The 12,049-nt window shown below is 35.1% G+C and overlaps 1 protein-coding gene across 2 annotated transcripts; it reads left to right on the top strand.

Annotated features, from left to right (window-relative positions):
- Positions 1–281: 281 nt before the first annotated feature.
- LOC136854518 (calcium-independent phospholipase A2-gamma-like) lies at positions 282–11,661 on the top strand. Of its 2 annotated transcripts, none has more exons than XM_067130856.1 (10): positions 282–416; positions 3,330–3,562; positions 4,509–4,678; positions 5,022–5,159; positions 5,303–5,457; positions 6,033–6,151; positions 6,768–6,973; positions 7,116–7,307; positions 8,135–8,333; positions 9,920–11,661. In XM_067130856.1, the coding sequence occupies exons 2-10, from the start codon at positions 3,334–3,336 to the stop codon at positions 10,174–10,176; spliced, it is 1,665 nt and encodes a 554-aa protein (XP_066986957.1). In that variant the 5' UTR covers positions 282–416; positions 3,330–3,333; the 3' UTR covers positions 10,177–11,661. The 2 variants fall into 2 exon arrangements, with proteins under 2 accessions (XP_066986957.1, XP_066986956.1); XM_067130855.1 differs by lacking the exon at positions 282–416 and adding an exon at positions 945–1,224.
- Positions 11,662–12,049: the final 388 nt, after the last annotated feature.

Raw genomic sequence — 12,049 nt, forward strand, 5'->3', positions numbered from 1 at the left:
TTGAGAGGCGTAGAATAAAAATGTCATTTACGAGATAAGAGGGATCGTTATCATAATCTTAAAAGGAATTCTCCGTAATCATTCATGGGACGATAAGATTAAACGACTGCAGTCTTATGGTAATCTCCTCAAAATTAGTAAAGGAAATCAGTGAAATCGGCTGACTTGTAGTTAACAAGAAGCCGTCGTCCTCTACTTGGAACTGGGTATATGCTGTCTTTTCAACATAGACCTATAGAATAAGCTCCGGATGGTATTATACTTCTCACCCTCTGCTACAGTTCTATTTCGACCATAGCTGCGCCGCAGTACAGTTGACTAACCACCAGATGCATAAGTTACTACTTTGGACAAGAGTTTTTTTTTAAGGAACGTCCCCATGTTGTTCCGTCCTCGACAGGTACTCCTGCTGTAAGGTGAGTGGTGAGTGTCATAGCACACACACACACACACACACATATATATATATATATATATATATATATATATATATATATATATATATATATATATATATATATATATTCTAGTAAGTAAATACAAATATAAAAAAATCTTACAAATAAGGTAACGCATACTGGCAGAGTCTTTCTTCCGTGAGTATTATATCCTTATATGTCAGAAAGAATGAGCTTAACCTCAGCTATCTTTTCTCCTTCCGAAACACTGCAAGCATAACGCAAGTTCTACTGTAATTCGAGACTTAGAATGTGTCACTAATAGTTATTAGTGTTTTCCATAATTTATACACGCATAAAACACCTTACGCATCAGGGATTGCGTACAATAGAAAAGGAACGTATACAAACGGATCAAAGCTAAGAAGAAGAAGAAGAAGAGGATGACGAACATGACGTCACAAGGCCATGACGGGGCGTGTGAGGCCCACCGACCAATCAGCGTCGCCTCTGGCTTTGACAGGTGGCTCGTGATTGGTCGAGAACGCTATCGTCCGATGACGACACACGAGGAGCTGCGTATTTGTAAACAGTGCCAAGGTGTACCCGGGAGGAAATATACATTATATCCTCAGTAGTATGGGGCTCAGTGGCGAAGAAGGTGTCACCGGGCAATCGAGATGACCTTTTAGGATGTGTGGTTTGATAATTTATTGAAGAAATAAGTCTGAATTATCGAGAGATTTTCGACCGTGAAGTGAAAGGAATTTTTTTTAATTTATTCGGTTGGTTTTGTTGATTCATTCCTTTGTCGGAAGGTGCCAAGGTGAGTAACTTACCTGTCGAAATCAGTATGTACCGTTGTCTAAAATTTCGGTAACATGAGTAATCCATGGGATCTTTAAGTGCCTTTTCTTAATTCTCGCTCTGTTTTTAGGCTACGTCACTTTAAATGTTCGATATACAATATGGGGTACGATAGGTTAACGTAGTTTGGGCAGCCCTAAAGAAAATATTGTTATTCTGGTATCCTGGAACCGTTCTAGCTTAGTCTGTTGTGGAAAGGGAACATAAAGTGGACGAATTATTATTTAGGAACCATAATAGGCTAGCCTAGGTTTACAATTGTGAAAGGGAAAAAATTATGCTGTTAAAAAGTAGGGATATAAAGTAACTTAAATTTAGATGTGGAGTCGTAAATGAGTTAACCACTCATTTATACTACAGAATAATCTAAACTTGTTAGATTCACATCAGTAACTGTTGTAAAACCTTATTTTACCAGTTTTAAAGGGAATGTTGTGTTGAAAGCTATAAATGAAAGCTTGCTTCATGATGTTGCATAGGCTACATCATTTCATAGATTCAGGCACCAAGAAATAGTATAGGTTTGATACAAGTTGCGTGATACTTGTCCACTGAAGGATTTCATTTCAAAAGTGAAAAAAAACCTCTAAACTAGCATAATATTGCCATCACACATGCACAGGTGGGCAATTAAAAAAAAAAGAATGAATGGTATTATGCAGCAAACAGAAAGTAAAGAATATACTCAAATACATGGCACAGGACTGCTTATTGCAGCTGTAAATGGGCATAATATTTTGCACCAAATAATGTAAATGGGAAAACCAATAGGCCTAGGTACAGACATAAAAGAGCATTAGGCTGATTGAACATGTGGCACATATTAAGAATAACTTTAAAACATAAACTGACTCACTGCCTATATGTATTGTTATTTGGTTCCAAAGATTGCTGCATAGATGAAAAACACAAACTCAATTTTAATGTTGTAAGAAGAAATAGTTGAAGAGTACAGTCAAAATAAGTATTAGTGTTGGTATATGGTTTTGAGTTCAGAAAATTAATTTTAATCAAAGGGACATCCACTTCCACTGCAAGTTCTTTGTTAACCCAGGAAAACCCATGATATTTAACAGTAAAGGGGGAATCACAGTAGGAACCAGGGTTTTTGGGGGAGAAGAACCAAAACAAGTAAAAAAAAAAAAATATGCAGTAACCTGACAGACCATCTGAACCCAATCTTTCACCAAAAGTGTGGCTCCTGCTTTTGCCCCCTGCATCTTTGTTAGAAAAGGAATTAGTACCTTAAAAACTAAATAAGCATTTGTGTCAGAAATAAATGTGATTCACCAAAATCACATAAAAAACCATCATAACATATTTAATTCAAAATTAAAAGTATATTGTATATATAATAATCTTCTTTAAATTATCAAATAATTGTTTAGTTTTTTGGGAAAAGTTTTCAACATGCACAAGTGGCTGAGTAAGTAAAATGACTGGAATGAAACTTTTTGAAGAATCTCAACACTGGTACCATACATTTGCGTTTTTTATATTATTACAAACATATTTACAAACAGGATGTAGTAAAACTTGGGAATGTTCAAACTTCATTGAGCTAAATGGTGGTGAGCACCTTTTTATTTTCTGAAAGGCAGACTGTAATTTGAGATAAGACAAACTTTAGAAATGCTAGAAAACAATGGGAGCTACTGTATTGTAAGCTTGTCATCAATATAATTAAAGCTCATAAGGCAGACTTGTAGCATTGTCATTTCATCTTTGCCTGCTTTTATCTCAGGCATTGCATAAGTGTTAATTTGATATGTCTGGGTGGGATTTGTGGTTGTCGTCCCATTAATATGGTGACATTTTCATTTACCGCCTTACTGTAGCTGACAGTCCTCATGAGTATCCGTGACAGTGAAGAGAGCTCGTTTCTTGAGATGACCAAGTAGTCTTTCTTTTGACATTGAGACTTGAATTTATATTGTTTAATATTGTAGAATACCGATGTTTTTATTTTAAAATTGTTGAACAGCAATGTACTAGGTTATACTCATGATTTTTGTGCATAATTTTGTGGAAATTATTGACTAATTGTATTCATGTGGGTTACAGAGGCATGGCATCAAGTGGTAGCAGCCTCGCTCAGTGGCGAATACTTGCTGGCCTTCGTGATTACCTTCAGCGAATAACACCTGCATTAGGTGCTGTACCGAAGGCAGCTCCAAAAGCTTTTGAAGCATCAGAATCTTTTCAATCTCAGGTGAACCCCCATGATAGGGTGCAGTGTACGGGAAATCCACCTCAAAACTCAGGAACCAAAAATGAAGATGTTGTGAAGGTTGAAGGTTTGTACTAGAATATGTTTTTTGGCTTTATATTTTATTTTACTTAAATTAATAATCTTTTGAAATTGATTAACTTGAGCATTGCTGTATTGTTTTGACCATGTTTTATTTTTCTTCATATGAAATGCAGTAGTCAGTTAATTTTCCTGAAAATGGCTCATACAGGCCATCTTGAAAGAAAGGCTTTCAATTTCTTAACTGTAGTATTTAACAGTTACTTGCAGTCTGCCTTATTAGATCAGTAAAATATGCCCTCTAAAGTATCCCTTTGGGCCTTAGTTATGTTGCTTTGTTTTACTTTTCTTCCATTTCCTTTGCTTTTTTCTGAATATGCTCACAAACTTCAGCTTTTTATTAGGCAATTATGCTGTAACACGCAATTCTGAGAGAACACGGCATTCATATGATTCAAGATGATAAGCAAATTGCCGAAAGCAATACATCTGGTGTTGAATGAATGTTGCTAAGTGTCTTTTGATACTGCTCACAGATGTCTTCACATGACACACTGCTGACTAAAAAGGACAAGAGATGATACTACCGCAGATAAGGAGGGATATAATAGGGAGAATTAGTTTTGGCAATACTTCTTGTTGTCAGACCTTTTAGTTTATTCTTTGTCAAATTTTTACCTTTTGAATAATTTCAGGGTTCAGAGAAGTCAGTATTGCATTCACTACTAGGTTTTAAGAGGTTTGTGTAAGAATAATGGTGGTTGTGCTTCCTTTGTGATGGCATTTTTTGGATTGCTGATCATGATTTTTAATGTAATCCACCTATCAGTTACAACAAATTTTTTCTTCAAAATGTAGCCTAACTCTTCTTTCATGAAGCCTGGATGAGCAGACATTAGTTTTTTACTATTTTTCAGTAGCATTCATTGAAGGCATTCTTTGTTGTTTGGTTTGTCTCATGCAAATATATATTCTTTTTTATATTTTTTCAGACTCACCAAGTGGAAGCATCACAGAATTGCAAAGAGTTCTGGGTGCTGTTAGTTCGTATATCCCCTTATACTTTTCACAAATACGTCTCCATTTTTCAAAAAATAACGAACCCCCTGTCGAACAGAAGAGCATTCCCAAGTGGAAAGTACAAAAAGGCAGAATTTCCAAGGTAGTGATTGTGTGAAGTGTGTTTTTGAAGTACAGTTGGCACTCTTAATTCATAGGTTTTGTAATTCATGGGATAAAGTTGAAGACTGATTCTGATTTAAAAAGTGGAGCGTATTGATAGTTGCATGTAATATTTCTTGTGATTTAAAAAGTGTAGTTTGCAATTAGTCTCATTTAAAGCATCTTTTTTCTGATGTAAATTTGCCGTAAGTGCATTAAAAATATCTCCTTTCATAAAAGACTTCATATATGAGCATATGATAGAATATAAGACTTACATTGCGTTGCGATACAGTCTGAAGTAAAAACATTTCCATGTGTTAATTACTTCCTTCTATTTTCAGTCTAGCATAGATGCCAGAACGCGGTTCTTGGTTAAAGGTATAGGGGATCATTTAACGGAAGCAGGTCGTCTAAGAAAACTCGAGTCACTGTGTAAACACATACGGGATTTTCCTCAGGCTAAGGGCGTTGCTGTAAAGGTAAGTATTTATGTTACCAATGCAGCTTATCTGTAAAATAATTTCTGTTATAGTTTTCTATATTACAGAAATAGATGATCATTTGGAATGAGAAATTACCATACTGGAAAGATGACTCTTTAACATGCTGTGTCCATTTTCAGCAAGGGGGTATATCAAAACTTTTAAGAATACTAGAAAGAACAGAGGACCGTTACGTTGAGTATGAAGCCCGAGAGGCACTTGCCTTGTTAGGGTACACCCCACCTGTTTCTGGTCACGGTATACGGCTGCTTACAATAGACGGAGGAGGTGTAAGGTAAGCGTAATGTGAACTTTTACTCTGCTTGTAAAAGTCCTAAGCACCTGAGATTTCAAGTACCTACAGTAGAGTCATAGAGTTCATTTGCATGTAGATTTTTATAATTAAGTTGTTATCTTTGCAGGACTGTTTTGTAATTCGCTCATTTTTATTAATGGAATTTGTGGGCTTTTGTTCAATTCCTTGGCTGAAGGAAGTCTGTTTGGAATTTTCAGTAATAACTATTCCCCCCTTGTAGAATGATTCATTGTTCTGCTTAGAGTACATACGTGCATATGCACACTCTTAAAGTAATTTTTAGAGACAAGATTTAAATTTTACTGAGCGGAAATTATTGTATATTACTGTGGAACTGACCTTGAATTAAAGGCCTGTTCACTAAAGTGATTCAAGTGGTACAGATTGAGGGATTTCTAACGAAGGGGGTACTTCATAGAAGCCTTTATGATTACAAATTGTTTCATAGTGTCATTTAGGTAGGTAACCTTAATCATATGTAATGGAATGTTGACAATATCTGAAATATTTTAGATATTGCCAACAGTTCTTACTGCTGTTCATATATTTTGCAGGGGCTTGGTAGCTATAGAAGTACTTAGAAGAATTGAAGAAGAGGCAGGACAGCCAATTCACGAACTTTTCGATTATATCTGTGGGGTGTCAACAGGGGCCATTCTTGCCGTTTTAATTGGTGAGTATTGTGTTGTGTCGTACCTTATCAGTCTACCATATTAGAAGCTTTTATTGAATTAGTTGTACATGATTCTGTAGCTGATTTTTAGTTTTCTGAATTTCAGGAAATTAACTCAAAGACGATGCCTCTCGTTAATTTGCCTTTGTTTGTGCCATATGTAACTGTGTACATAAGACCTTTTGTGATTTGGAACAATCCTAATGTGAGGCTCATGTATTGCTGCTGTTTCTTATAATGCCAATTTATGTTTTGCATGACTTTGTTAATTGTTAAACATTACAAAAGCAGTTATCAGAGTCAGCTTTGCAGTACATTGTAATCCAAGATAGTTTTGCTAGAGAATCATATTGCAAATTTTGTGTTGTGTCTTGGTAATTATGTTAGGCTGTAGTACAGTACAGGCTAAAGGTCATGGAAAAGTGCTGACAACTCAGTCTCAGTGATTTTTTAAGGTGTACTGTGTAGGCATTAAAGAAACTTTTTGTACATGTATTCAAAACAACTGTATAATCCTGCTGAGCACTGAAAGGTAATGTAGAAAAGATACCAGAGTAACCTATTTATTTCTAGTTGAGTGTTTACGTCTTGCATGACTTACACCTTTACTTTGCAGGTGCTCATCAACAATCGATAGACGAATGTGAAAAATTATATCGTAAATTAAGCACACAAATATTTACTCAGACAACGTTTCAAGGTGCTAAAGGGCTTTTTATGAAGAGTTCTTATTACGATTCTGATGCCTGGACAAATATTCTGAAAGCAAATATGGGAGAAATATCGCTTATTGAGACTGCAAGAGATGTGGATGCTTGTAAGGTAAGACATGTCACTCTCTATATACCAGGTGTTTCAAGATGTCACATTGTGGGCAGTTTGTTTTATTTACACATGCTTATTTTGTACATAACCCTAGATAGAGTGAGGGTTCACTTTTCTCATGCTTTACTTTGTTTTGCAGCTGTGTCTTGTTGCGACCTCAGCAAATACAAACAAAGTACAGGCTTACCTCTTCCGTAATTACAACCTTCCGTACAGAGTCTCCAGCCATTACCAGGGTTCATCGCAACCGCAGTTATGGGAAGCTGTTAGGGCGTCTGCCGCGGCACCTGGATATTTCTCGGAATTCAAAATCGGTGATCTTATTTTCTTGGTAAGAGACAAAGTCATATTTGGTTTGATTATAAATGATTTTTTACGTCTAATAATTTAAGAAGTGCAGAAAGATTCTGGGTTGGGTATTACAGTATGCTGATTAAGTACCAATCTTCTTCAGTCTATGAAGCAAAAGAGTGCATTACCTGGGGACGTACAGATAACATGAAGATAAGAATACATGTACTGCATATAAGTGATGGAATTGCAGTCAGACAGATTGAAATTGAATTTTGCAGTTAGATGGTATAGATGGTAGAGAGAGAGAATTTTCTTGTTAAATGTAATGCTTGAGAAAGTGTGCAGATTGGTTGATTAGGAATGGGGATAGGATTAATAGCAGTGACCAAGTGTTGAGAATTTGCTCATTTGATTTCATTCAAGGGCTGTCGTACGGAGGAATATATTCAGTGCTCTCTCTCTCTCTCTCTCTTTCTCTTCTCTCTCTCTCTCTCTCTCTCTCTCTCTCTCTCTCTCTCTCTCAATATGTGTTCACTTCTGTTTTAGACATGACTATTTGTCAGGAACTGTGCAGTATAAGTAGCGTATTGACAAAGGGATATAATGTGAAGATTTCCATAATGTTTTTGTATGTAATGCTTCCAGTTCATAGTGTTTATCCAGTGGTTGTCAATAGCCAGTTTACATGTAGTTGATAATGGATAACAGTAAATATTTATATTAAAACAAAGTACATTGTTATTTCAAAGGTAGCATTTCAGAATGCAGCATGGAGCAAAGTGTATTAAATGTAAACAGTGGAAAATTGTGCTTCCTGTTGCACTATTCTGCACCTCTATTAAAACGACTTGTGTTCTTTTGCAGGATGGAGGTATATTTGTTAACAATCCCACTGCTATAGCTTTACATGAAGCTAAGCAGTTATGGCCTGATGTTGATTTGCAGTGTGTTGTGTCCGTTGGCACTGGTCGTCATGAACCAATTGCAATGATAAATGATTCGTCAACTTTCAACTGGGCCACTAGAATTAGGACTGTGGTTAATAGTGCTACAGATACCGAAGGTATGTAGAGTATTTAGATACTCTTTGTTGGTGTTTGAAAGTACAAATCATTGATTTGCATATTCTTACTCAGCGGTCTGGTTGAATTACCGTATATGCCAGTGTATAACGTGACTTGGCGTATAAGATGGCCCCCCATTTTTCATGTAAAATTGTAGGTTTAGAGGCATGTTCGCCTTATAAAACGGCCCTAAATTAGTTGGTACATAAGTAAAATCAATAATTATTGAAATTATCATACTAAAAATTTGTAAAATCAGTATCTTCAAGATTTTAAAATATTTGGCAATGCTCACAATTACAGTACAAAAAAATACTTTTGTATTCCCTTATGAAAAATATAAACATCATGACAAATGTTCAATATCTGTGACGTCACTATTGGCAGAGTAATATCCGTTGGAAATAGATAAACATGAATGTATTCCTTCAAAATTTGAAAGAACCCCGATATCCAGGATAACTGGGGAACTATCGATGTCACAAAACCCTATAGTTTGACTGTAAAATACTACCAAGGAAATATTGGCCTTTAGTGAACAAGGCTGGTAAGTCGAGCATGACTGGGAACTATGAACATGGCTATGTTTTGTAAATAAGAAAGTTAGACTATCCCACTTTACCCTCTCCGTAACTTCAAATTGTTTATCAATATTAAAATGGCATTGTATAATAAATATTCATTACAAAATTGTCTAATATTATTGTCTTATAATAATGGTAAATTTGACAAAGCTAGCAACAAAGTGGAAGCTTGCTCATCCTAATGTCTAACTATGGTAATTACCATCACAACTATCGACACTTCAGGGGTTAGCATATCATTAAAAATCTTGGCAGGGTTTAAGGTGTACTTTTTATACTTGGCATATAAGATGACCCCCCCATTTTGGGGGAGATTTTTTAAGGTTAAAAGGTTGCCTTGTTCGCCAGCATATATGGTACTTAATAATCTTCATATTCTTGAGCTCACTTAAATAGACATTGTGGTCTGAATCTGATTTTTCTCAGAGCTACATGGCATTTTTTGTGAACAATCCAGCAGTGTGTTGAAAATCCATTGGTTTCGCATAATCTTCCTTCATTCTTGATTGGTCTTGGTCACATGCAAAACTACAACTATTGACGAGATTTGTGTGATGAGAGTCTTGAGAATAGCACAAACAAAAAGAAATGACTGGAAACCCCCGAGTATTACTATTAATGTTTAGCTTGCAAAGAATGGGTACTGGTACCAGTAGTTGAGTTGAATAGCCTGCTGTAATAATTACAGTACAGTAGTATGAAAACTAGAGATCCATAGTACTAACTTTTTCTGGCAAACTTTGCATTTTAACTAGACATATTTAAGGGCAATTGAACATATTGTTGCCTGTCAGGAGATAAGGTATATGTTGTTGTGATTTCTTTTTCATTAAATATGCCCAATGCTTTAGATTATACTTTTTTGAGGATTCCTTAGATTTAATTTTGCACTTGTGAATTTTCACTATGAAATTCATAATTTGTAATATGAAATTTGTGATATATACATTTTCACATTATGAAAAAGTATAAAAAGCTTAATCAATTCTTGTGCTCTGCAGGTGTTCACACAACTATGCATGACCTGTTACCAGGGAATGTATATTTCCGTTTCAATCCATATCTCAGTGATGAGATTGGACTTGATGAGATAGGAGAAAATCGTCTGTCAATGATGATGGAAGACACAAATCTATACCTCCGCAAGAATGAGCTAAAGATTCAAGAAGCTGTTCGGGCCTTAACTAAAGCAAAAAATCCTTTGGACAAGGTAAAAGACTGGGTTGATTATCAGCGTCAGGTATGGACTGTAATCTAGGTTTTCCCTTACAGTTCTTCAACACTTTTCCAATACAGATAAACAGTGAGAAACTTAACTGATGTTTGTTATTGGGTTCTTGTAATCAAATAAGGATTTTAAGAGACGGGCAAAATATGCCACTGCTATGCTTGAGAGCAGCAGCGCATTATGTATATTTTAAATAGTCACAGTTTCAGGACGTACAGACTGGAATCCAATTGCAAGAAAGTGTAGCTGTCACTTGTGTATCTGTATAACAAAAGACTGGCATTATGCCAGCATGAGATCTGGGCTATGATCTGGATTTGCATTTATGATTACATGAGATGTTACAGTTACAAATGAGTGATGTATGTTTGCCGGTACCCCTCTAAATTAAGCAAAGTGATGTTGTGGGCAAATATTTTAAATTTTTTACATCATCACTTTACAATTTATGTACCAATTATTGTAAATCTGTTCACTTTATAGAACAACAAGCACTTTGTAATTTTATAATACAGGTGACTGAAATTTATTATTAGAATAAGATTTATTCTGTGATATATGTCTGTTATTTTAGATGTAAATTTGTGTGAAATGAAAATTTAAAATTTATTGTAAAATCCTCTTAAGACAATGTGTGAATTGAAATCCACTTAAGACAATGTGTGAATTGAAATCCACTTAAGACAGTGTACGAATACTCATTTATTCGTTATGTCAATCTGCTTGTGCAATTATCAGAGACCATTTTTCCTGGAAAGTTATATCCAAGGTCAATCATTTCATAAATATTTATACATTCATATGAAATACAGTTGAAAATACCCAGATGCTCGGTTTTATACAGTTGCTTGATTGGTAGGGTCAGTCTCCACTGCCTTTTTGACTGCCAGTGATGTCCATTTGCTAGAGGACATCTTATGAAATTCACATTGTATTTGACAGATCAGAGTATGTCATTAAGCCATGGCTCAGTTATGGTTAGCTTCAAGTTCCAAAGATCCCTGTTAGTATGGACAATCTTAGTTAACTTGGAACTTGGAATTTGGAATTTAGCATTTCTCCCAACTTAGAATTTACCATTTCTCCTCTACCACAATGTGCTCATGTTTGTCTATACTGTATTACTACACTTTCGGTTTTAGAGGAATTTCATAGATGTGGATTTTGGCAGGTGAGGTACTGTAGGTTACGTTAGTTCTTGAATTTTAGACGGCATTCCATTATAGAACGTAGTCAGGCTTATTTTTAAATATAGGTACTTGGAATATGTGATATGATGTTTTTCATAGCTGTTCATACCTTTATTCATGTTTTTCTTTTATGTAAATTTTGTAAAAATACCAGAATCGTTTATGACCTTTTATTTGTTAATAATTTTTAGAAATTTATTCATAAATTTCTCTGTGCATTAGTGTATGAGAGTTAGTTTATATTGTGCAACAAACTGCCAATGTAATTCTAGTCAGAAAGAGATATATGTTATCTATAACAACACAAATATATTAAAATATTCGATTTTGTATGTTTTTGTACCTACCGTCAGTTAAGGATGTAGGTGTCATAAATATTTCCATTAAAATTTAATGGAAATTTTACGAGTCACTGCCAGTACAGTACTAGGATCTCTGGTTGATAATAAAACACACAGATAATCAGTTGGTTTTCTGTGTATTTTATTATTAAGCCATGTACTGTATCTAGAAGCCAGAGATAGTTCATATGGCATGGACTCATCCAATGCTGGATTGATATTGCTTCAAGGATGTTCCCTGTGATAAACTGTCTATTGGACTTATTATTTCTCACATCCACACACAAAGACTTTATAGCATTGTAGTATATATCTGAATAGCTTTATTGTTTCTATCATGAGAGATAAGGAGACTGAAAAGCTCATTGTAGA

This window comes from Macrobrachium rosenbergii, chromosome 29 (genome assembly GCF_040412425.1).
Source record: "Macrobrachium rosenbergii isolate ZJJX-2024 chromosome 29, ASM4041242v1, whole genome shotgun sequence".
Classification (NCBI taxonomy): Eukaryota; Metazoa; Arthropoda; class Malacostraca; order Decapoda; family Palaemonidae; genus Macrobrachium; species Macrobrachium rosenbergii.